Source organism: Geotrypetes seraphini, chromosome 1, assembly GCF_902459505.1.
Source record: "Geotrypetes seraphini chromosome 1, aGeoSer1.1, whole genome shotgun sequence".
NCBI lineage: Eukaryota > Metazoa > Chordata > Amphibia > Gymnophiona > Dermophiidae > Geotrypetes > Geotrypetes seraphini.
Genome location: NC_047084.1, coordinates 201,730,416 through 201,757,202, shown reverse-complemented (window position 1 = coordinate 201,757,202; position 26,787 = coordinate 201,730,416). Strand labels below are relative to the sequence as shown.

At 42.0% G+C, this 26,787-nt stretch overlaps 1 protein-coding gene across 15 annotated transcripts in view; it reads left to right on the top strand.

The window, feature by feature from the left end:
* The window catches only part of PCM1 (pericentriolar material 1), an 869,560-nt gene that overhangs the window by 826,072 nt on the left and 16,701 nt on the right, over positions 1-26,787 (top strand). For 13 of the 15 annotated variants that reach the window (XM_033944006.1, XM_033944000.1, XM_033944047.1 and 10 more), the window contains 2 exons: positions 7,849-7,938; positions 19,770-19,814. In XM_033944006.1, the coding sequence (XP_033799897.1) occupies positions 7,849-7,938; positions 19,770-19,814 (135 nt within the window). The remainder of the gene's footprint in view (positions 1-7,848; positions 7,939-19,769; positions 19,815-26,787) is intronic. The other 2 variants (XM_033944027.1, XM_033944085.1) reach the window with 1 other exon arrangement.

The window sequence follows — 26,787 nt, the reverse complement described above, 5'->3', positions numbered from 1 at the left end:
TTTATTCTTCCGAGACTTACTTAAATAAAGAAAAAGATGGTTTAGAATTTCTGAAAATGTTAGAGGGTCCAAAAGTTCCTGAACATATAAAACGAAGTTTGGAAAAACCAATATCTTTAAAAGAATTAGGAACAGCTTTGAAATCCCTTAGAGCTGGATCCGCTCCAGGTGGTGATGGATATACAGTGGAATTTTATAAAACATTTCAAAATTTTATATTACCCTATTTATTAAATCTTTTTCAATATCAACTTAATAAAGGTTGTACAAATGGCACTATAGCTGAATCTTTAACTATTGTATTACCTAAGCCAAATAGAGATTCCACTCTGGTTTCAAACTATAGGCCAATATCTTTAATAAATGTTGATGGGAAAATATTAGCAAAAATACTTGCGTTAAGATTGGCTAGTGCTCTTCCCCATATTATAGACATGTCTCAAACAGGATTCGTTGCTCACAGACATTCATCTCATAATACAAGATTAGCATTCCATATGTTATACTTAACAAAGAAAATGAATGAGCCTACTTTTATGATATCTTTGGATGCAGAAAAGGCTTTTGATAGAGTAGAATGGTCATTTATGTATCAGGCTATGGAATGGTTTGGCATAGGTCCTGGATTCATACAAATGATACAGACATTATATAGCTCCCCTTTTGCTAGATTATATATTAATAATACATTTTCAGAAAAATTTAATCTACAGAGGGGAGTTAGACAAGGATGTCCCTTGTCTCCTTTACTGTTTGATATAGTTTTAGAACCCTTAATATTAGCAATCCAACAAGTAAAGGAAATACAAGGTATACCTCATTCAGATAGAGAATACAAAATATCAGCTTATGCTGATGATTTATTATTATATTTGAGGAATCCGGAATCTACCATCCCACACTTGCTTGAGCTGATTGAAAAATTCAGAAAATTTTCAGGATATAAGATAAATTGGAATAAATCAGAAATACTCCCATTAAATGTACATTGTACAAAAGGTTTATTTGATACATTCTCTTTTGTCTGGAAGGAGGAAGCTATTAAATATCTTGGAATTTGGATTTCAAAAAATTTAGATGACACAATAAAAATTAATGAAAAATGTTTATTACAAAAAGTGACAGAGATGTGTAAGCAATGGAATCCTTTGCATTTATCTTGGTGGGGAAGAGTACAAACGATTAAAATGATGATCTTACCTGTAGTTTGTTACCAAATGGGAATGATACCAGTTTTCTTTCAAGATTCTTTTTATACAAAGTTAAATAAGGTATTGACAAAATTTATTTGGCTTGAGAAAAATCCTAGAATTGCTTTAGTGACATTACAAAGACCAATTGCGGAGGGAGGGGTAAATTTTCCCAATTTCTATAGGTATCATCAAGCCTATATTTTACGTCAAGGCATGTATTGGATCCTCCCAGAGCCCACTGACAATATTCCAGACTGGTTTTGGCTAGAATGGAGACTCATGTTTCCTTTACGTCTTAGTAATGTTGTTAGTATCATAATGCCAAGGCTATACAAAGAACATAAAATTTTTATGGATACATGGAAGACTTTAAGATATGTAAGTAATCTAACTCCTATTCCAATCAGCAAATCAACAACTTAAACAATTTGGCTTAACCCCAAGATCAAAATCGGCGGCTTCAAAATAATCTGGAAAGATTGGATGTTAGCAGGTATTCGTATTTTAGATGATATAATAAAAAATGGTAAGTTGCTGGAGTTTTCACAATTGCAACATAAATTTGATCTTAATAAAACACAATATTTTAGATGGTTGCAATTGAAGCAATCCATTCAGGTAGGGTTCCCTGAATGGAAAAATCTTACTAATTATCATAGTTTGGAATTCTTATGTTTCCAGATAAATTCAACAGGTCATGAAGCTGCACAGTGGTATAAATTAATATCTGGATATATAAATAAAAAACCAAAAAATGGTCTTAAAGACATTTGGAGCATTGAGATAAAACATCAAATTAATGCATCTCAATGGCCACAACTTTGGTCTTGGAGGTTATAATGTACGGTGTCAGCATCTATGAAACAAACTTGGTTTTTTCTTTTGCATAGAGCTTTATGGACCCCTACACGTTTACATAGAATTGATAGCTCTAAATCTAATAGATGCTGGCACTGTCATATTGAAATTGGGACATTAGACCATCTTTTATTCTTTTGTCCATTCATCTTAACATTCTGGAAATCAATTTGGCCCCAAATAAATAGAATGTTAGAAAATCCGGTAGCCTTGACATATGATACTGTATTATTTGGAACAACAATGAGAGTAAGAAGTCAAATTTCATCAAGTAATAACAAACTTTTATTTATTTTAACTGGAATAGCAATACAACAAATCACTTTCAATTGGAAAAGACATGATAGGTTGAATTACACCTTCTGGTGGAATTCTGTTTGCCATATATACAAAATGGAGCTCACTATAGCAACACAAAAAGGTTATATTAATAAATTTCAAAAAATCTGGAGACCATTAACAGAATTTTGTAAAGAATAATAATTTTCCCATGTTTAGAATTTGATTAGAAGGGAAAGGGGGGGAACATATTTCTGAATAATATACAATATATTAATACTTGAATGTATAATATGAAATATGGAAAGAATTTGCATTTAAAAATTTATTCATGTATATTTGATTAGAAGGGGGGGGAGGGGAGGGGATAATATTTTATTAACTAAGAAGTATATAAATTTAGATTTCTGAAATATTAATATGAAAATTATATTAATTTTTCTAAATGAAATGTTAACTTAAATATTAATATATGAGCTTATCAAGTATGTATATTTAAAATTATTATTAAATTTATGTCATTCACTTGATGTAACATATGAAAATGAATAAAGATTTACAAAACACAAAAAAAAATAAAAAAAAAAAAAAAGAGGGCCATTTATGACATGTTTGAGCTCACTTCTCAGGCAGCAGCCATGTCAATGGCTATGCAATGTTTTGTGTGGTTGCGTGTCTCCGACCTAGATGTTAACCACTGGGATCGTCTGGCCAATGCTCCATGTCTAGGTGACAAACTTTTTGGTGACGCTACCGACACTGCCACACAAAAACTTTCGGCCCATGAGACCAGATGGGACACATTGGTGAAACCTATAAAGAAGCCTCAGGCCCCTCAACCATTCAAGCCTGCCTCTTCTTACCAATGAAAGTTTGCTGCTAAGGCTGCTGCTCCTGCTCCTCCTCTACCTAAAAGGCAAAAGCAACAACCCAAATAACCGGCTGCTCCACAAAAACATACACAGCCTTTTGACGTGTTCCTTCTGAGCATAGCCACAGTTTCCATCCTATGTTCTCTCCCTCAGCCGATAGGGGGGTGCCTTCAGTATTACATCAATCGTTGGGAGTTCATCACCTCCAATCTCTGGGTGTTAAACATCATTCATCAGGGTTATGTCCTACACCCTTCCTCCAGATCATCCTCCAAGAGAGTCTGCTTCAAACCATCACAGTCCTCTCGTCTTCTCCAGGAGGTTCAATCCCTTCTTCTTCTTAATGCCATTGAGGATGTTCCTCTCTCAACTCAACCAGGGATTCTACTCCTGCTATTTCTTAGTTCCAAAGAAGACGGGAGGACTGCAACCCATTCTGGATCTCAGAGATTTCAACAAATATCTCATCAAGGAAAAATTCCGAATGCTCTCTCTAGCCCTTCTCTAGCCCCTATTGGCTCAAAACGAATAGCTATGCTCTCTGGATCTTAAAGAAGCCTATACTCATATACCAATCCAATATCTCTGCTTTCAAGTGAATCAGCGCCATTATCAGTACAAAGTACTTCCGTTCGGCCTGGCATCTTCTCCCAGGGTCTTCATGAAGTGCTTGATTGTGGTAGTGGAGACCATATGATCCCATGGTCTTCAGGTTTTCCCTTATCTGGACAACTGGTTGATCAAATCTTCATCATCTCGTGGCTCTCGTAACAACTCATACCATCTCTTTCCTTCAAATCTTGGGTTTCGAGATCAATTTCCCCAAGTCATCCCTGCACCTGACTCAACGTCTCCAGTTCATCGTGGCTATTCTCGATACTACACTCATGAGGGCGTTTCTTCCTCCAGATCACCTAACTGCTCTGATCCATCTCTGCCAGCAAATGTTTCATCTCCAAACAAACTCTGCAAGGCGCATGATGGTTCTACTAGGCCACATGGCCTCCACAGTTCATGTGACGCCACTTGCCAGGCTGCATCTTCACACTCCTCAGTGGGCCCTCACTTTTCAGTGGTCTCAGGGGACAGATTGCTCTCACAGCATATCTCTGTAACCTCATCTCTTCAACAGTCGCTCCACTGGTGGATGACCTCCTCCAATCAATCCAGAGGTCTTCTTTTCCACTTACCTCTTCATCATCAGGTGCTCACAATGTAAGCTTCCCCATATGCATGTGGGGCGCACATGAAAGGTCTTCAAACACAGGGCACTTGGACTGCCACAGAGCACAAATTTCACATCAATTTGCTTGAACTCAGAGCGATGTACTATGCACTGAAAGCTTTCCAACATCATCTGAGCGATCAAGTCCTTTGCATGGACAATCAAGTAGCAATGTACTACATAAACAAGCAAGGAGGTAGGGGCTCTCTTCCACTTTGTCAGGAGGTTCAAAAGATCTGGCTTTGGGCAACAGCCCGCAGTCTTTTGCATTGGTTCTCCCTTCTACTTCAACTCAGCACCAGGGAGACCATACCTCTTCCAATTTTTTCCTTCTCTGCTTACACAAAATCAAGGAGCTCTTCTTCATCCCAACCTACAATCATTACACCTGACAGCTTGGTATCTTTCAGTCTGCACTTAGCTGAATTACATCTCTCTCAGCCTGTCCGCAGTATTATCGATGCCTCCAGGAAACCAGCCACTCAACAGTGTTATCAACAAAAGTGGCCTCGGTTTTCTTCCTGGTGTCTTCTGCATCATCATGATCCTACTTCCTTGTCAGTTAATCTTTTGTTGGATTATTTGCTTCATCTCTCGGACTCTGGACTCAAATCAGTATCTACTAGAGTCCATCTCAGTGCTATTACTGCTTTCCATCTTCCAGTCGAAGGTAAACCTCTCACGGCTCATCCTTTGGTCTCCATATTCATGAAGGGACTTTTCAATGTGAAACCACCTCTCAAACCTCCTCCAGTAGTCTGGGACCTTAATGTGGTTCTTTCCAGCTTAATGAAGCCACCATTTAAACCAATGGCTACAGCTCATCTCAAGTTTCTTACCTGGAAAGTTGTTTTTCTTATCTCTCGGAGAGACAGTGAGTTACAGGCATTAGTGACAGATCCTCCTTTCACAGTTTTTCACCATGACAAAGTGGTTCTGCGCACCCATCCAAAGTTTCTAATTTTAGTTATGTATTTAGCTTTATTTATATCCCGTCATAGTTTCAGTTCAAGACAGTGTACAATAATAGAGGAGTACATTGAGATTACAATGAGGAATGGCGTGCATAGCGATTACAGCATTATTTTGGAGTGAGAAAATACAGAGATTATGGCATAGCGATAGCCGCGTTAAGTTAGAGAGAGATCATACAGTTAGAGGTTACCGCCTAACAGCACAACGTTAGACCAGTACAAACTTAGAGTAGCACAACTTTAGAGAGAGAGCATATGTGCTGGGGGTGGGGGGTGCATGCAGGAGGAGAGAAGACCAGGGTTTATACTATCAAGTAAATTTGTTGAATAAGTGGGTTTTTAGTGCTTTTCTGAATGAGTGGTAGGACAGGGCGTTTAGGAGAAGGCCACTTAGGGTGTTGTTCCAGATTCCTGCTTGAAAGGATAGTGTCCTTTTGAGGAATTTCTTATAGTGGCTTCTCCTTGGATTCGGGAATGTGAATAGTAAAGTGTTGCGGGATAGGCAGGGCTTATCCTGTAAGATCAAGTGACTCATGAGGTAGGTGGGGACTGTGCCGAATAATGTTTTGTAGCATATGCAGCCGAGTTTGAAGATAATTAAGGCCTTGATCGGTAACCAGTGAAGTTTCTTGAAGTAAGGGGTGATATGATCGGATTTTTTCAGGCCAAAGATCAGTCGTACCGCCGTGTTTTGAATTATCCTCAGTTTCTTGATGTTTTTTTTTTTGTGGGAGTCTAGGTAGATAATAATAATAATAACTTTATTTTTATTTACTGCAATACCACAAACAGTTCAGAGCAGTTTACAGAGGAAGAGACTGTATACAGACAGCGATACTACAAAAAACTTTCAAAATTGCATTAACATGGTAAGATTAATCAATTTTTCCTGGAAGTGTTTTAGAAGAACATCATCGTAGAAATGGAGTCAGAGAAATTTGTCAAAGAGATAAATTTTGATTGACTTCCTAAAAGTTTGGTAAGAAAGAGCATTTGAGATAAAATTGGTTAAACATTTATTCCATTTGCCTGCTTGGGATGATATTGCAGTAATCTAGAGATCCTAGGATGAGAGATTGTACTAGTAATCTAAATGATGTGAAATTGAAGAAAGGATTTTTAGTATGTGTAGTTTCCATTGTGTATTAAAGCATTTCTTGGTTAATATGTTGGTATGGGCATCCAGTGACAGATGTTGGTCAAGGGTGAATCCTAGGATTTTTATTGTAAGATTGATGGGGAAAGTTGTTCCGTTTAGGTTGATTGAGGATTCAATGGTTTTGCTTGTTGGGAGGCTATAAAGAATTTGATTTTTTCTGAGTTTAGTTTAAGCTTGAAGTTTTTTGTCCAGCGTGTTATGACTGGTGACTATGACTGATGAGATTAAGAGTCTGGTTTTGGTTGAAAGGGTGGAGATGGGGATAATGATTATGATGTCATCCGCATATATGTAGAATTTGAGGTTCAGAGTCAAAAGTTTATGGCCTAGTGATGACATGTATAGATTGTTACTGATTTTCATCTCAATCAATTGATTGTACTTCCAGTTTTCTTTCCTAAGCCCCATTTTCATGCAGGAGAAACAGCACTTCACACTCCGGACTGTAATCGTGCTTTGGCCTACTATATTGACTGGACAAAACCACATAGAACTTCTCCCCAACTGTTAATCTTTTTTGATCCTAACAAATTGGAGCATCCTGTTTCCAAGAGAATGATTTCCAACTGGTTGGTGGCCTGTATCTCGTTCTGTTATGCTCAGACTGGTCTGCAACTGGAGAGTCGTGTCACAGCTCACAAGTTCAAAGCTAAGGCAGCTTCTGTAGCTTTCCTTAGATCTTCTCCTATTGAGGAAATCTGCAAAGCTGCTACCTGGTCATTGGTTCATAACTTCACCTAACATTACTGCCTGGAAACTTTTTCCAGACAGATGGATATTTCGGCCAGTTAGTATTGCAACATTTATTTTCTTAAAGGCCAACTCTCCCTCCATCCCATTCTAGTTAGCTTGGAGATCACCCATGTGTGAGAATATGCTGCCTGCTTGTCCTGGGATAAAGCACAGTTACTTACCGTTACAGGTAATATCCAGGGACAGCAAACAGATATTCTCACAACCCATCCACCTCCCCTGGTTGGCTTCTTAGCTGGCTTATCTGAACTGAGGGACCGCGCGCAGGAAGGCACTCGTGCATGCACAGTGCGGACTATTGTGAACTTTCTAAAGACTTAAAGTGGCGATACACCTTTAAAGTGTCCGTACTGGGGCTCCGGCGGTGATGTCACCCATGTGTGAGAAAATTTGCCTGCTGTCCCTAGATAACACCTGTTACGGTAAGTAACTGTGCTTTTGGTGCCTCAAATGTAAACTTTCTCTTCCCAACAAAAATAGTGATTTTTTTTTTCAATTGAAATTTATTCATTTTTTTAATATACTTTATAAATAGGAAACTGGATCTGGAAACATAAGTCAAAAATCTGATGAAGAGGACTTTGTGAAACTTGAAGACTTACCCCTTAAGCTGCTTGTATCAGAGGTATTTTTTCAACTTTGACTATTTTAATAATTATTTATTTTGTGTGTGTATATATTTATGTTCTGCCTATCTTTGCAGCAAAAATATATCTTCAGGTGTGCAAAGAAAAAAATAGTGTTGTATACCTTTGTCCAATAACAGCCATACATACATGCATAGACCCTAAATTATATTATCATTCATGCTTTCTAGAACTTGTGAGTTTTCTGCATTTCTTAGACCTTAAGCTTTCTCATTAGGGCAGAAAAGCGTTCCATTTCAAAATTTTTAGTTTGCTTCCTATATATTTCATAATACTGGAAGTAAACTGACTTGACTCCCCATACAATCCACCCTGTCTCAACTACCTCCTTCCAGTCCTTGAAAGTTAGTTTACTTAACATTCTTTCGTAGTTACTGACTTTATCTCTTTTCACTCGCTAGACATGGCCTTTCTTTTGGAATGCTTATCCTTATGGTGTTTTGAGGAAGTGGTGGCATTGCCTGCTTTTATTGTTAGTTCAGGCAACGACATGTTCTTTTAAGCCATTCTCCTCTCATCTTCTCTTTTGTAATTAATCTATCACCCTCCTTCCACCTCTTTCCCTATGGAAGAACTGCATGCCTTTAGTATGATATCTTAAAATCCTCTGGAGCTCCATGGTGATTTTAACCCACACTAGTCCGACAACTCCTCTTCCTATCTTTCCTTCATGTCCAGTGCAGGCCTCAGGCAACACGTCTCCTGTCCATCTCATACCACTGGAAACACTCTAGGCCTGCTATTCACTTTGTCCCAGCTCACCGTTTTTCCTTTCTCCCTTTTCCTCTATCCTGGTCTGATCATCTTCTTATCACTTTTCTCCTAGTCTCTCTTCCACCACATTGCATGTATCCCCACCTTGTTTCCTTTTTTGCGCCCTTAATGGCACCTCCATCACCAAACTCTCCAAAGCTATCTAATTCATAGTTCCTCAATCACCCTCCTTTCACTTTCTCTTGCACAGCATATTCTTCAGTTAAGTTATGATCGTTATACCATTCTTATCTCTCTACTTCTGATACCTGCCACTCCTATCTGCTCTTTGGTTTTCTTTAGTTATTAAACTTTTTCACTCTTCTTTGCTTAGCTAACCATATCTATTTTCATGCTTACTGCAGAAAGTATCAAAAGTCGGTTCTCCTCACCAAACATTAGTAATTTGAAAATTTAATCTCATGCTTTTGCAACCACTCTGTGCTCTTTTCCAAGTCCTCAACTTGGTTGCTTCGCCCACATCAATTTTACCTGATTATGAACACCTAACTCTTCCCTTGGACTCCCTCACTGATGCCTAGCAATTAAAAATTGTCACCCTCAGATGAACACTTTCACCTCCCACCCCCTTATCACCTATTCTATTTTCTCCTGCCACCCCTGTCTCTTTACCCTGCCCTCCTCTCCCACCCTACCTTACTTTCCCTGTGGGCCTTACTTTCAGCTGGTTAACCTTTAACCTTCACACTTCTCTCTCCCTCTCATGCACTATTGCCTCTCTCAGTCCCTCTTCCTCATCAGCAGATCCCATTATTTGCCTTAGAACAAGGCTCACATGTAATTAGCACAAGAAATTTGTCTTACCTCAGCCAAGCAGAATGCAAGGAGTATCCTGGGCTACTTCTCTCGGAAGTCTCTTGCTGTGGGACCACTTCCCCTGGGACCTCTCCTAATGATTCCAGTTTAGGGCAGAAGAACTCCTTCCTGCCTTTGTCCCATCCTTCTGACCCAGCAGGTCTGTATTCCTTCCTTAAGGGATCTCAGCACTGAGTTGCAAAGGTTAGGGCATTCTGGAACATGTAGTTTTCCCTGATTTTAATGATGCCCTCTGCTACTCAGTGGCATAACTGCAGTCTTAGGTAAAACACCTGAATCTCACATACCCTTGTAATTCAGACTTCCAGTTCATCTGTCCTTCGGGTTGTATCTGCTACAAGTCCCTTAATTCTATGGTTTATTCCACATGTTAAATCTTAGCTGCAGTGCTTTCACCACTGATTCTTTAATATCTGCAATTGATTAAGCTGGTAATGTCAGTTGATACACCATCTTGTCCTTGGAGGCCTTTGCACTTTCTTTTTTTCTGTGATTTTGCCACTATCGACTCATATGTTGTTTTTGTTATAAACCTGCCTATAAAGTTGTGCAACTACACAAAGTAAATTTTGCAAAATATTCTTGTTGGTAATGTGCAGATTAGGCAGAGGCTCAATGTGACTCAGGCACCTTAAGTAACGGTTCTTTGAGTATGGTAATAAGTCAATGAGATTGAGACCAACTGGATGCACCTGTAACTATCACAGAGATTCAAGGGGCTGTTATTCAAGAATCCCTATCTACAACTTCAACTGTATACTTACTTGGATTTCTTTGTATTAACTCTCCTTGATTGTACCTGATGCTGAGCCAATCAAGGACTTCTTAGGAAGGAGCCTAAGGAAGTCCCTGATTGAGGCCTGATTGGGCGATTGAGGGGAAAAACACGCAATGGGCCTTTTGTGAATTGGGTCAGTTAGCATTGATCATTCATAAACCTGTAAAAACAGGTTTAGCGACAATTGCTGACTTTAGTGAATCCTGCTCCTAAGTTGTTTGTACATGTACCCTCTCCACTTATGTATAGTCTAATTAATACTTGTTAACTGCATCAAACTTCATGGTGTATAGCGGTATTCAAATAAAATTTTATGTTATGTTAAAAAATTTGAAGAGTAATAAAGTCTCAGGATTAGATGGTTTCTCAACCACGTCTTATAAACTTTTTTATTGAGGAAGTGCGTGGGAATTACTATGGGAAATGGTTTGATAACAGGAAATCCTGTTTTACCCATTATTTGTGAGGCAGATATTTCTTTTCTTCTGAAACCGGTGAAAGACCCTAAAATGTGTAGGTCTTATCAACCTATTTCACTGTTAAATGTTAAATTGACTTATTTTGCTGTTAGATGTTAAATTTTGGCAAAAATATTGGCCGAATGTTTGGCCCAGAAGTTACCAAAGTTAATTCATATTGATTAGTCTGGCTTTATACCTAAGCGACAGGTAGCAGAATATAATAGGCACACCCTGAATAATACATAGGGTGATGAGTGAGCTTGATATTAAGAACATAAAAATTGCCATACTGGACAGACTGAAGGTTCATCAAGCCCAGTATCCTGTTTCCAACAGTGGCCAGCCCAGGTCCCAAGTACCTAGCCAGATCCCAAATAGTAAAACAGATTTTATGCTGTTTCCTAGGAATATCAGAAATTCCTGGGTTGTGAATTTTTGAAACCAGTTTTGAAGAGTTAAATTGTAAGGGATAATGTTTTGGCTTTTAACCTGATAGTTTTGCCTTGTCTGAAATTTGTATCTGTCCATTCATTTTATGTATGTTTTTATTGTGAGCCGCTTAGGTCTTAAGCAGATTATAAATATTTAAATAAATAAAATAAGCACTGGATTTCCCCAGATCATCTCAATAATGGCCTATGGACGTCTTTTAGGAAATTACCCAAACCTTTTTAAAACCCGCTAAGCTAACTGATTTCTTCACAATCTCTGGCATGTGAAGAAATATTTTCTTAGTTTGTTTTAAATCTACAGTAGCTTCATCGCATGTCCCCTAGTCCTAGTATTTTTGGAAAGAGTGAACAAGCGATTCTCATCTACCCTTTCCACTTCACTCATCATTTTATAGACCTCTATCATATCACCCATGAGCCGTCTCTTCTCCAAGCTGAAGAGCCCTAGCTTTCCTCATAGGGAAGTCAACCCATCCCTTTTATCATTTTTGTCACCCTCCACTGTACCTTTTCAAATTCCGCTATATCTTTTTTTGAGATATGGTGACCAGAACTGCCCACAGTATTCAAGGTGTGGCCATACCATAGAGTGGTACAAGGGCATTATAACATTTTCATCTTTGTTTTCCATTCCTTTCCACTGGAATTTTCTCTGGGAGGTAATGCGCAAAGTGGGGTTGAAGGAAAATTTCTATACCTGGATTCAGAGGTTCTTTCGGAGGCCCACAACATGCATTTGGGTTAAAAGAGACTAGATCACTTCCTTTTCCATTGCAAGAGGCACAAAGGAGGGTCACGCATTATTGCTCTTTGCACTCTCCATAGAGCCAATGGCACAGAAGATCTGACCAAATCCATACATTAGAACAGTGGTCTCAAACTCAAACCCTTTGCAGGGCCACATTTTGGATTTGTAGGTACTTGGAGGGCCTCAGAAAAAAATAGTTAATGTCTTATTTAAGAAATGACAATTTTGCATGAGGTTTATATAAATCTTTCCTTTTGGCTGTCTTAATAATAATATTGTAATTTATAGCTAAAGAGACATATGATCAAGAAACTTTATTTTATTTTTGTGATTATGATAAACATACCGATGGCCTCATAATAGTACCTAGCGGGCCGCATGTGGCCCCCAGGCTGCGAGTTTGAGACCACTGCATTAGAAGATTTATAGTGGACAATCAGTGTCATAAAGTGGCACTCTTTGATGATATTTTACTATTTGTAGGTCACCCAGGATTAACTCTCCTGGTTATTACGCAAGAGTTGCGAGAATATGGCAAATTTGCCAGGTTTAAACTAAATTTTGACTGGTTGGGGGTAGTTGCTGTCTGTTTTTATTTTCTGGTCTGTGTGAAGAACGCGATGGACTTTCTTATCACTTGTTTTCTACTTGGGCTATGTTTCTGTCTGAATGTTGTGATTTTGTCTTGTGTTCAACAATTTCTAAATAAATTTTTTTTTTTTTAAAAACCCAACTAAATTTTGAAGAATTAGTGGTTATCACTATTGATAGGGGAGAGGAGGAATTACTTCAAAACAAGTTTTCATTTAGTTAGGCCTCTGAAGGTATAAGTAGACAGTCTCACAATGTGTGACCCCTGAAGTCCTCCATTGTGGCCCTCAAACAGTTGGCTGAAATGCTCTTCAAATTCTGTAAATGTGTTAATTTCAATCTTGCCCATTGATATAGTAACTGCCAACTATCTCTTAAGAATGTTACTCAGATTCTCATTTATGGAATTTGCTAATGTTGACAATCCAAAATAAAGTGAGTTTTAAAAATATATCCTTGAAGTGTTGTAGAATTAATATTACTATTACTTTTTATTGTCTGATACCCAGTCTGAACAAGCAAGTCAAGGTGGTTTACAAAATTAGTAGTATGTGTAAGATTGAAATCTTTTGGTAGCCTTCAGAGTTTTCTTGTATTCAGATTGCAGCCCTTTACATGAAAAAGGTTAGAGACCACTGATATACTTTATCTTGGTGATTAGAGTCCTAGAGATTTAATGTTTATACACATGGTCAACAGATACATGTTCATTTGATGATACAGATTTAGAGCAATGGAGGGGGGGAACTAGTTATCTTGGTAGGGCCGTATAGCAGTAAACAAAATGAGTATTTTACCATGTATGTTGTTTCTATTTCAAACTCTGCCTCTGCACCTTCAGAGAAATATCAATAGGTTTATATAGGGTGGGAAACCTCCCAGATTTTGATTTTCTAAGTCATTAATCTGGCAGTGTACAGATTTAGGATTAGAGTGGTCTCCAGTATAGTTTGGCATTATTGGGAATCCCAATTTTGTCAATTATCATATTGGGAAATCAGTCCAGGTAAAATCTAGGGTACTGACAGAATAAGAATTCTACCCACATTTTGCTTTAAGAAATCTATTGTAGATTTCAGGGCATCCAGAGAGACATCAGAGAGATACCTAACCACTTTATGATAAGATCAAGGTTTGGGAGAGCTAGTAGGATTGGCTCCAATTCAACATGAACTGCGTTTTGTGCAGGGCTTGAGGGGCGATTTTCACTAGATGAGGAAGCTTGAAACAGCTAAATAATTTACTTGTTTTTTTATGAATGGAATACTGTGGAACCATATGGACTGAACAAGGAAGTCTGTTGGCTGTCTCTTCAGTAAGAACCAGCCATTGAGAACAGTAGATGGTAATAAGGTAAATGCATGTGCATTTGGAAATTCAAATGATGGCATTTTTGAACTGTTTGACTGAGCAGCAGAAGTCCCATTGGTAGTTTCCCCATTCAGTATTGTTTGATAACTAAGTGATAAGATGGGTAGATAATTTATCCCAGGACAAGCAGGCAGCTATTCTCACATGTGGGTGACATCATCCATGGAGCCCGGATGCGGACAGCCTCACAAGCAGACTTGCTTGTAGAAAAGTTCAGAAGTTTCGAGTCTGCCGCACCGCGCATGCGCGAGTGCCTTCCCGCCCAGCACAGGGCGTATCTTCTCAGTTTTCCACAGAGACGAGAACTCCGTCTTTGACGCTCTGCGCTGAACTTAATTCGCTTAGTGCCTTCTCTCACTGCGGCTCGTGTTTTATTTTACTTATTATCGGGTCGCTGTGTTTTTCTTTTAGTTATTGTGTTAAAAAAAAAAAGTTTTATTTTCGTAGGCTGACTGGTGGGGCCTGCCACACTTCCTCAGCCTATGAGCTTCGACTTTGCGGTGGCTATCTTCCTTCTAGGTTCCGACCGATAACGGGCTTCAAGAAGTGTAGTCCGTGTTAGCCCTCAAACATCGTTGAGTTAAATGGAGAAGATTTTTAGTATGGAAACCCTGGCTATACCCTTGACCTCGACCTCTGACTTGGTCAAGCCTGCTGCGGGGTGTCCTCCTGCCTCCAAAACTCCGACCTTGAGTCTCATCAGACCTTCCTCGTTTGGAAAGTCCTCGACCTCGAGTAAATCTGCCAAGTCTTCTCCTGAGCTTCCCTCAGGTCAGATAACTCAGCAGACGGTTCCGGCGGTGGTCCTCAAGCATTACTCCTCCAAGTTTAAGCATTCTTCCTCTGCCACCTCGGAGCCTTTACCCTCAGCATATGGTCCAGTTTCAGACTCGGATCCACAATTGCAGGCTACCATCCAGACCATTCTAGAGCGAGAATTTGTTCAGTTACTAAGCTAATACATTCCTGCATCGACTCTGCTTCCTGGGCACTCAGCAGGCTCATAGGAGGTCGAGTCCTTGCCTGGGCCTCGAGCTGAATCTACACACTCCATGCAAGGAGTCGAGTATTTGCGAGTGTCTGGTCTGGAATCTGCGCACACTATGCAAGGAGTAGAGTCCTTGCAAGTGTCTTGACTGGAATCCTCACATTCCATACAAGGAGCCGAGTCTTTGGGAGTGCTTCGAGATTCCTCAATCCAAACCACTGTGTCTATGGGGTTTTCGATCTACAGCTTCCAGCCCTATACCCACTCCAAAGGCATTGCTCATTTTGAGGCACAGGGTGAGGTCTTGACCTCACATGAGACCTGTTTCAGGCAGCACTCTCGTTGCCAGTCGAGGCCCCCATCGAGGCATTCATCAAGGCGCAGGTCCTCTTCCAGAGAGAAACCTACCTCATCCAGGCCTTCCAGCTCTTCGAGGCCTCCAATTCCTCGATCGAGGACACCGATCGCAGATCCCGAGGGCTCAGCTGATTCCAATGCCTCATGCCAGTCTGTGTATTTGCTGGGATACTAATACTCTAGAGAGGCCTCGCCTTCGTTTTCTACTCAAGGCGCCTCGAGGTCATTGAGTCCCTCTCGAGGCCATGCTCTGGAGATCAATTGTTCTTTTCCTCCTTCCTCTGTCAGAGGGCTGAGGACATGGACCTTAAATTGGAAGCTGGATCGAAGTACTCTAAGGAGTATTTAGAGGAAATGAGTATGCCTCAACCTCCTACAGAGTCTCTCAAGTTTCCTCTTAATGGGCTTCTGTCTCATTCTTTCAAACAAAACCTGAAGACTCCTTATGCTATCCCTGCTTTTCCAGGCAAGTTGGAATTGAGGTATAGAACTCTACATTGCAAGGGCTTTGAAAACTCCCATCTATCTCATCAATCCCTTCTTGTGGAAACTTCATTGAAGAGGAGTCATCCTTCCAGGGTCTATGCTACTGTATCTCCAGGGTTTTAAATGATAATTTCATCTTTACTACTTATTTCAAGTATTTTATTGATATACTCCCTGGCTTCTCTAAAGACCTTGGTCAACACAGGCTTTTAGAGTTTCAGCAAGTCATTGCCACTTTTGCACAACTCAGGTTGCATCTTCTTCAGTCATCTTATGATGCCTTTGAACTTTCCTCGAGGGTTACTATATTCTCTGTAGCAATGCGCCGTCTAGCTTCGCACCATCTAAATGGTTCCCTACCTTCAGGATCTGGCTAATATTCCTTGTGAGGGCAATGACCTCTTTGATGAATCTAAAGAGGCTACCACCAAGAAATTGTCTGAGCATGAGAAATCTTTTGCTTCCATTGTCATACCAAAGCCTAAGCCAGCTCCTGCAAAGCCTTCTTGACCTCCATCCTATCAGAGGCGTTATCCTCTAAGGGCAGCTCCTTACACTCGAGTACCCTCCAAGAAACCACAACAGCAAAAGCAACAGAAACCTCAGCCTTCTGCTAGGCTTCTCAGCCTTTTTGACTGTCTCACACCAAGCATAATCTCAATCGTTTTGCCTCTGTCCTCTCCTCTCCCCGTAGGAGGTCGTCGCCATCTTTTTTTTACCATCGATGAGAGATCATTACATCTGTCCTCTGGGTGCTGTCAATAATCAGGGAAGGATACTCTCTTCATTTTGTTCAGATTCCACTAGAGCTTCCTCCAAGAGAGTATCTTTCTAATCCATCCCAGACCGCCCTTCTTCAGGAAGCTCAAGCTCTGTTTCGTCTCTGTGCCATCGAGGAAGTTCCTTTGGAACAGCAGAGCAGGGGGGTTTACTCCCATTACTTCCTAGTTCCAAAGAAGACGGGCGATCTGCGGCCCTTACTGGATCTCAGGGCTCTCAACAAATTTTTGGTTAAAGAAAAATTTTGCATTTTGTCCCTGGCATCCCTTTATCCCCTTCTAGATCAGAATGATTGGTTATGTTCTCTAGATCTCAAGGATGCTTACACTCACATTCCCATTCATCCAGCCTCCCATCAGTACCTCAGATTTCGGGTGGGAAATCTGCATTTTCAATACAGAGTGCTATCCTTCAGCCTGGCATCATCTCCCAGAGTGTCCACCAAGTGCCCAGTAGTTGTAGCAGCAGCTCTAAGGAACTATGATCTTCAGGTATTCCCCTACCTGGACGACTGGCTCATCAAAGATTCAACATCTCAGGAGGTTATTGTAGCGACCCAACAGACTACGTGGTTCCTACAAAGCTTGGGATTCGAAATCAACTTTTCCAAATCCCATCTTCAGCCCTCTCAGAATCTACAGTTCATCGGAGCGATTCTAGACATTATCCTCAGTGTCCGGATGCTCTTCTTCAGCTCTGTCACAAAGTGTCTTCCTGCTTTTCACTCTCAGCGAGACACATGATAGTACTACTAGTTCACATTGCCTCCACAGGTCATGTGACTCCTTTTGCCAGACTTCACCTCAGAATTCCTCAGTGGACCCTGGCATCTCATTGGACGCAGGCTTACGATCCACTCTCTTGACACATTACAGTCACTCCTTCATTGGGACAGTCGCTCCACTGGTGGATGCTCTCTTCCAATCTCTCCATAGGTTTGCTGTTTCAGACGCCCCCTCATCAGAAGGTCCTCACGACAGATTCTTCGACCTACGCTTGGGGGGCTCACCTCGACGGTCTCTGTACTCAAGGCCATTGGTCCAGTACGGATCGTCAGTGTCATATCAATCTGTTAGAACTTAGAGCACTCTTTAATGCTCTCAAAGCTTTTCAACATCTTAACGACCAAGTAGTCCTTATTCGGATGGACAACCAAGTCACCATTTACTATGTCAACAAGCAGGGAGGAACAGGATCTCTCCCTCTTTGCCAAGAAGCTTTGGAGGTTTGGGATTGGGCAATCCTTCACAACACCTTTCTGAAAGCTGTCTACATTCAAGGAGAGGAAAACTGTCTTGCAAACAAATTTAGTCGTCTTCTGCAACCTCACGAATGGACGCTCAGTTCCTCATCTCTTCATCACATTTTTTTCTCAGTGGAGAACTCCGCAGATAAATCTCTTTGCATCTCCCCACAACCACAAACTGCCTCAGTTCTGCTCTAGGATATATTCTCCTTATCGCCTTGAGGCAGATGCTTTTCTATTGGAATGTACGAATCTCTTCCTGTATGAATTCCCTCTCATTCTCATACTCTTGTCAAGCTCAAGAACAATCATGCCACCATGATTTTGATAGTTCCTCGGTGGCCCAGGCAACCTTGGTACTCCCTTCTACTTCAATTCAGCAGCATAGAGCCATACCTTCTACCAGTTATTCCGTCTCTGCTCACACAGAGTCAAGGATCTCTACTTCATCCTAACCTGCAGTCTTTACACTTCACAGCTTGGTACCTCTCAACATAACTTCTCTTCAGTTTTCTCAACCTGTTCGAGATATTCTAGAGGCTTCTAGAAAGCCTGCCACTAGACAATGCTACCACCAAAAATGGACTAGATTTTCCACATGGTGCATCTCTCATAGCAAGGAGCCTTGTCAAGTCTTGGACTATCTTTTGCACTTATCCACCTCTGGCCTTGAGTCTAAATCCATTCGAGTCCATCTCAGTGCAATTGCTACTTTCCATCAGCCTATCGAAGGGAAACCCATTTCTGCTCATCCGGTGGTTTCCAAATTTATGAAAGGAATTTTCAGTGTCAAACCACCTCTCAAACCTCCTCCAGTGGTTTGGGATCTCAATGTTCTCCTTGCTCAATTGATGAAGCCTCCTTTTGAACCAATGCATACGGCTCATCCGAAATATCTCACTTGGAAAGTAGTGTTTCTCATTGCCCTCACATCTGCTCGAAGAGTCAGTGAGCAGCAAGCTTTGGTTGCTGATCCACATTTCACAGTTTTTCATCATGACAAGGTGGTCCTCCATACTCATCCTAAATTCTTACCTAAAGTGGTTTCAGAATTTCATTTCAATCATTGTACTTCCAGTATTTTTTCCAAAGCCTCATTCTCATCCTGGAGAATCAGCTATTCATACTCTGGACAGTAATCGTGCTTTGGCCTTCTACCTGGAACGCACCAAACCATACAGATCTCCTCTTCAACTTTTTGTCTCCTTCGATCCAAACAAGTTGGGACATCTAATTTCTAAGCGTACCATTTCCAACTGGATGGCTGCTTGTATCTTTTTCTGCTATGCACAAGTTAGACTGCATCTACAGAGCAGAGTCACAGCCCACAAAGTCAGAGCCATGTCGGCTTCAGTAGCTTTCCTCAGATCCACTCCTATTGAGGAAATTTGAAAAGTTGCCACCTGGTCCTTGGTTCATACTTTCTCTTCTCATTATTGTCTAGATGTTTTCTCCAGACGGGATGGCCATTTTGGCCAGGGTATTATAAAATTTATTCTCCTAAGTTGCCAACACTCCCACCATCGCATTCTGGTTAGCTTTGAGGTCACCCACATGTGAGTATAGGCTGCCTGCTTGTCCTGGGATAAAGCAAAGTTACTTACCATAACAGGTGTTATCCAGGGGCAGCAGGCAGCTATTCTCACAACCCACCCACCTCCCCTGGTTGGCTTCTCTGCTAGCTATCTGAACGGAGGAGGCGCACCCTATGCTGGGTGGGAAGGCACTCGCGCATGCACGGTGCGGCAGACTCAAAACTTCTGAAGTTTTCTACAAGCAAGTCTGCTTGCGAGGCTCTCCGCATCCGGGCTCTGTGGATAATATCACCCACATGTGAGAATAGCTACCTGCTGTCCCTAGATAACACCTGTTATGGTAAGTAACTGTGCTATACTGATATCTGTTAAATGTTAGCATTGTAAGGTTTACAAGGAATTATTACAGAATTATGTGTTTTTCAGAATTTATTGCAGAAAGAGCATCTTGAATTGCCATGCTGTGAACAAGTAAATGATTTAGCTGTTTGAACTCCTGAAGAAGCATTGTGAAACACAGAATCTGTTGTATTGAATGAGGAACAATTGTATAACCTCGAGGGAGGTTTATGCAAGAAGGATTATGTATGAAAATTTGGAGGCATTGATGAAGTGACTTTGGAAAAGATAAGTTTGCATAGCCATCTGTTTACATCAAGGGGGGGCTGCAATCGGCAGCCGTTGAATGTTTGGGACAGAAGCAATTTGGCTGATATGAAAGAGAGACATTTACTGTATTTAAACCAATTTTTAATGTTTTAATCTATTTTTAGATAATCGGCATATAAAATTTGATTATAATATATTTAAATGAAAAAAGTTATCTATTAAAGCAATTTGACATAAATATAAGGATATACCGTATTTTTTGCTTCATAAGATGTATTTTTTCTCCCCAAAAGTGGGTGGACACATCTGTGCGTCTTATGGAACAAATATTGCGTCTGGTGGTAGGCCAAGACAGGAGAGATTCGACCCAGCCTACTAAATTTTTTACACACACACATGTATCACTCAAGGATCTCCCGTATGAAGTAAGGCTGAATAAACTGCAGCAGTACTCACTCGAGGAACGAAGAGAGAGAGGAGACATAATTGAGACGTTTAAATATATCACGGGCAAGATCGAGGTGGAAGAGGATATCTTCTGTCCTATAGGACCCTCGTCCACCAGAGGGCATCCGCTGAAAATCAGGGGAGGGAAATTTCATAATGATTCCAGAAAGTATTTCTTCACAGAACGGGTGGTTGAACGTTGGAACGAACTCCCACTGCAGGTAATTGAGGCCAACAGCGTGCCAGAGTTTAAAAGTAAATGGGATATTCACGTAGGATCTCTAAGGATGTAAAGGGGGGTGGGTCAGTAAAATCAAGGGAATGGGTCATGAGAGTGGGCAGACTTGATGGGCTATGGCCCTTTTCTGCCGTCATCTTCTATGTTTCTATGTACCTTTTTAAGTCTTGGTGCTCCAGCAGTGTATCGGCAGGAGCGAGCTTTCTGCGCTCCTGCCCGGTGCTCCTGCCTTGCTGGACAGCTGCCTCAGATCTCGCGAGCTTCCGCCTGGGCCCACGCCGCTCTCTGAATGGCTGCCATATGGGGATAGACTTAAAGATCTCAATATGTATACTTTGGAGGAAATGCGGGAAAATGGAAATATGATTGAGACGTTTAAATACCTACATGGTGGGGGTCATGAGATGGCTGGTTCCTGAGCGGACGCCTGTGTGCGCTGCTCCGCACTGAAAACTCGTTTCCCCAGACTTTGCAACTTTGGAACCCCAGCTATCTTATTTTAATTACCATTCTCTGACTGCCTGAAAAACATAGATTCTTTCTGGCGAATCTTTACTATTTCTACGCTAGGTACACGGTGTTATGCCGCTTAAACCGTCGCGCAGGCAAAGATGGCAGCAATACAGATGGAGGAGGCAAAGGTGGGAGAATCAGAGGAAATCATGCAGGTCTCGCTGAGGCACATGTCCCAATTCCTGGATGACAAGCTGGCAAAGATCTTTACTTCGCTGGAGGATGTTAAGAGTTCTCTGGCAGTACACATGTCACAGCTTCAGCACCTCGAAGAACATGTCTCTGCACAAGAGGATCTTGCGGCTACCTCAGAGGGCCAGTTAACAGTGGTAGAAGAGCGAGTGCAGCTACTCCTCGACAGAGTGGAAGATCAGGAAAACAGGGGACACTGCAAGAACCTTCGAATCATCAGTTTACCTGAGAGTGTGAAAGATGAGGTACTGGTAAATCTCGTTGAAACCTGGCTCTCCCAAACCTTGAGCCTACTTAATACAGCAGGCCCAGTCGTAGTGGAGCGTGTGCACTGTGTGGGGCCGTGCTGCGACCGTGAAGAGGGAGCTCAACCTCGGCTGGTGTTAGCCAGGTTCCACAATTATGCCATCAAAGCCCATCTCTTGGACTTGTATAAAAAAGCACGCTCATTGGAGTTCTCTGGGGCGAAGGTAATGCTTTTTGCAAGATTTCTCTCAGTGGGTGGCAGATCAGCATTGAGTGATGACACCTTTATGTTCCTAGCTCTTTACTATAGATCTTGTGCCCTGTCTATTTAATTGCTGCTGGGAGAGTTTGTGTTTTGATTTATCCTTATTATTATTTTCTTTTTCAATTTTTCCACTTTGGGGGTGGCCCAGAATATCCCTCTGTGGTTTGTTCACACTTTGGCCAGAGGCCAGGACTGAATTTCCCTGGCCGTGATGGCAGCCCTCCTGAACTTATTCCAGTCCTTGGGGGGCTGTTGGCTGGAAGCATCCTTGAGAGGGGGAATGATATACTTTGAGGTGGAGGGAAAGGGGGAATGGGAAGCAAGGGAAGTCTGTGGATTGTGAGGCTTGTAGAGTTCATTGCGTCTCTGCAGTTCTAGCCTGTCATGTCACCTTGGGAGTGGACCTGGCAGGGAGGCCCGTCCTTAAGTTTCTATTGTTGCTTCTATATAAATCCTTTGAATTCCTCAGTAGACCTCTATATAAATCCTCAGAATTCCTCAGTAGACCCTGGCATCTCAATGGGCTCAGGCATTTGACCCACTCTGTTTAACACATCAAAGTGACTCCTTCATTGAGACAGTCTCTCCACTGGTGGATGCTCTCTTCCAATCTCTCCAGAGGTTTAGTGTTTCAAACACCACCTCATCAAAAAGTCCACACGATAGATTCTTCGACCTACACTTGGGAGGCGCATCTCGATGTTCTCCGTACTCAAGGCCATTGATCCAAAACGGATCGTCAGTGTCACATCAATCTGTTGGAACTCGGAGCGATCTTCAATGCTCTCAAAGCTTTTCAGCATCTTCTTCACGACCAGGTAGGCCTTATTCGGACAGACAATCAAGTCGCCATGTACTATGTCAACAAGCAGGGAAGAACAGGATCTCTCCTTTTTTGCCAGGAAGCTCTGAAGGTTTGGGATTGGGCAATCCTTCACAATACCTTCCTGAAAGCTGTCTACATTCAAGGGGAGAAAAACTGTCTGGCGAACAAATTAAGTCATCTTCTACAACCTCATGAATGAACACTCAATTCCTCGCCTGTTCATCACATTTTTTTCTCAGTGGGGAACTCCTCAGATAGATCTCTTTGTGTCTCCCCACAACAACAAACTGCCTCAGTTCAGCTCCAGGATATACTCTCCTCACCGACTGGAGGCAGATGCTTTTTCCTGGAATGGACAAATCAGTTTCTCTATTCGTTCACTCCATTCCCTCTCATTCTTAAGACACTTGTCAAACTCAAACAAGAACATGTCACCATGATTCTGATCGCTCGTCGGTGACCCAGGCAACCTTGGTTCTCCCTTCTACTTAAATTCAGCAGCATGGATCCATACTTTTACCAGTTTTTCCCTCTCTGCTTACACAGAGTCAGGGGTCTCTGCTTCATCCCAACCTGCAATCTCTACAACTGACAGCTTGGTACCTCTCAACCTAATTGCCACTCTACAGTTTTCTCAATCTGTACAGGACATTTTAGAGGCTTCTAGGAAGCCTACCACTAGACAATGCTACAATCAGAAATGGACTAGATTTTCTGCTTGGTGCACCATTTATCACAAGGAGCCTCAATCTACCTCCTTGTCTTCAGTTTTGGATTACCTGTTCCATTTGTCTCAATCAGGCCTCAAATCCACATCCATTCAAGTCTATCTCAGTGCAATTGCTGCTTTTCATCAGCTTATCGAAGGGAAACTCCTTTCTGCTCATCCTGTGGTTTCCAGATTTATGAAAGGTCTGTTCAATGTCAAACCACCTCTCAAACCTCCTCCAGTGGTTTGGGATCTCAATGTTGTTCTTGCTCAATTGATGAAGCCTCCTTTTGAACCAATGGCTTCGGCTCATCTTAAATATCTCACTTGGAAAGTGATTTTTCTCATTGCTCTCACGTCTGCTCGCAGGGTCAGCAAGCTACAAGCTTTAGTTGCAGACCCACCTTTCACAGTATTCCATCATGACAAGGTGGTCCTTCATACTCATCCTAAATTCTTACCTAAAGTGGTTTCAGAATTTCATCTCAATCAATCCATTGTACTTCCAGGTTTTTTCCAAAGCCTCATTCTCATCCTGGAGAAACAGCTCTTCATACTCTGGACTGTAAACATGCTTTGGCTTTCTACTTGCAACAAGCCACACAGATCTGCAACTCAATTTTTTGTCTCCTTCGATCCAAACAAGTTGGGACATCCGATTTCCAAGCGCACCATCTCCAACTGGTTAGCTGCTTGCATCTCTTTCTGCTATGCTCAGGCTGGACTGCATCTACAGAATCGAGTCACAGCCCATAAAGTCAGTGCCATGGCAGCATCAGTAGCTTTCCTTCGATCTACTCCTATTGAGGAAATCTGTAAAGCTGCCACTTAGTCCTCGGTTCATACCTTCACCTCTCATTATTGTCTGGATGCTTTTTCCAGACGGGAAGGACATTTCGGCCAGGCAATGTTACAAAATTTATTCTCCTGAATTGCCAACGCTCCCATCATCCCATTCTGGTTAGCTTGGAGGTCACCCACATGTGAGAATAGGCTGCTTGTCCTGGAATAAAGCACAATTACTTACCGTAACAGGTGTTATCCAGGGCAGCTATTCTTACAACCTACCCACCTCCCCTGGTTAGCTACTCTGCTAGCTATCTGAACTGAAGAGACGCACGCCCTGTGTCGGGCGGGAAGGCACTTGCGCATGTGTAGTACAGCAATTGCGAACTTTCTAAAGTTCTTCAAGCAAGTCTGCTTGCGAACCTGTCCTCATCTGGGCTCCGTGGATGATGTCACCCACATGTTGAGAATAGCTGCCTGCTGTCCCTGTTACGATAAGTAACTGCTTTCTCCACCTTGCTTGTACGTGATCGGCGGCTCCGGTTGACTCCAATGCTACATGCCTTGAAAAAGGTTTGGAATTAGTTTAGAAGCTCTGTTGACCAAGCCAATGGACCCTCCCCTTTTGTGGAATTTGTTGGTAATCTGGCCTTTCCGGCTGGTCTAGCTGGGTCTGTCTTTGACAGTTGGAGCAGATGGGGTTACTGATTTATTGGGCAGCTCACAGTCCAGCGCTGATTGTGTTTTCTCATTTTCTGACTGCTTGGAATTTCCCAGCTTCTCATTTTTTTGCATACCTACAGGCACGACATTATGTCTCATCTCTAGGACTGGGGTCTCTTTGCTGCCCTTTGTTCACAAACCTGGACGGCCTTTTTATGAGCACTCCATCTTCTCATAACAGGTTAGCAGTGTGGAATTGCATGGGACAGGAGAGGCGCCCCGCACCATATCTTCTTCATCTGGCACCTTTTTGGGAAACTGTTTTGGGAGAGGTGGTCTTGGGGCGGGATCTGGTGCAGAGTTTCCTTTTGGCAGCTTCCCTTGGTCCAAATCAGGCCTTCAGGCCTCCAGGAGCTTCAATACAAACTTCTTCACAATGCTTATATCAGCAGATCCCGGGGCAAACAGATGGGTTTATGGGATGATAATTGCTGCCTTAAATGTAAGATTAGCTGTGGCTCCCTTTTACATAATTTCTTGGAGTGCCCACCCTTTCTTCTTTTTGGAATGGGGTGTTTCGGGTGCTGGGGTCGGTGGTGCAGAGCCAGTGTGAATGGTCTTACCGGATCCTTCTGTTGGCTCTGACTGGTGAATTGGAACAGCAAGGGCTACAGTGATGCTGAGTGTCGCTTTCTGATGGTGGGCATACTTTTGGCTAAAAAATGTACACTACAGGTGTGGATGACTGCAGAGCCTCCGGTTTTGCAAGTCTGGACCAAAATATGCTGGAGATGGCAGCGTGGGAGTGTCTCTGTTTGCAGCGGGGGCCCTTGCTGGCGGCCTATGCTTCTTTTTGGAAATGGTTTAGAGCCTTACATGCCATTCACTCCACAGCTTCAGCCTCAGGTGGGGGATGGTATGGGGGTAATGGGGACAAAAATTTGTAAACCTGTTTAACTTGGAGCAGATACATATGACTCTGTGATATTTCTTATTGCTCTTTACGTATTATGATGGTTTATATTTTTGGGCTGCTTTTGTGTTCGAGCAGCGATTGTTGTTCTTTGTACGAAGTTCCAAGTTGGCATAAATAGTTTTTTTAAAAATACCTACGTGGCACAAATGCGCATGATTCAAGTCTCTATCATTTAAAAGGAAGCTCTGGAATGAGAGGGCATAGGATGAAGTTAAAAAATAATAGGCTCAGGAGTAATCTAAGAAAATACTTTTTTACAGAATGGATGGTAGATGTGTGGAACAGTCTCCCCGAAAAGGTGGTGGAGACAAGAGACTGTGTCTGAATTCAAGAAAGCATGGGATAGGCATGTGGGATCTCTTAGAGAGAGAAAGAGAAAATGGTTAAGAACATAAGCAATGCCTCTGCTGGGTCAGACCTGAGGTCCATCGTGCCCAGCAGTCCGCTCACGCGGCGGCCCAACAGGTCCAGGACCAGTGCAGTAATCCTCTATCTATACCCCTCTATCTCCTTTTCCAGCAGGAAATTATCCAATCCTTTCTTGAACCCCAGTACCGTACGCTGCCCTATTACGCTCTCTGGAAGCGCATTCCAGGTGTCCACCACACGTTGGGTAAAGAAGAACTTCCTAGCATTTGTTTTGAATCTGTCCCCTTTCAACTTTTCTGAATGCCCTCTTGTTCTTTTATTATTCGAAAGTTTGAAGAATCCCTCTCTACTCTCTCTATGCCCTTCATAATCTTATAAGTCTCTATCATATCCCCTCTAAGTCTCCTCTTTTCCAGGGAAAAGAGGCCCAGTTTCTCCAATCTCTCAGCGTATGAAAGGTTTTCCATCCCCTTTATCAGACAAGTCGCTCTCCTCTGAACCCTCTCGAGTAATGCCATGTCCTCCTTAAGGTACGGCGACCAATATTGGACGTAGTACTCCAGATGCGGATGCACCATCGCCCGATACAATAGCAGGATAACTTC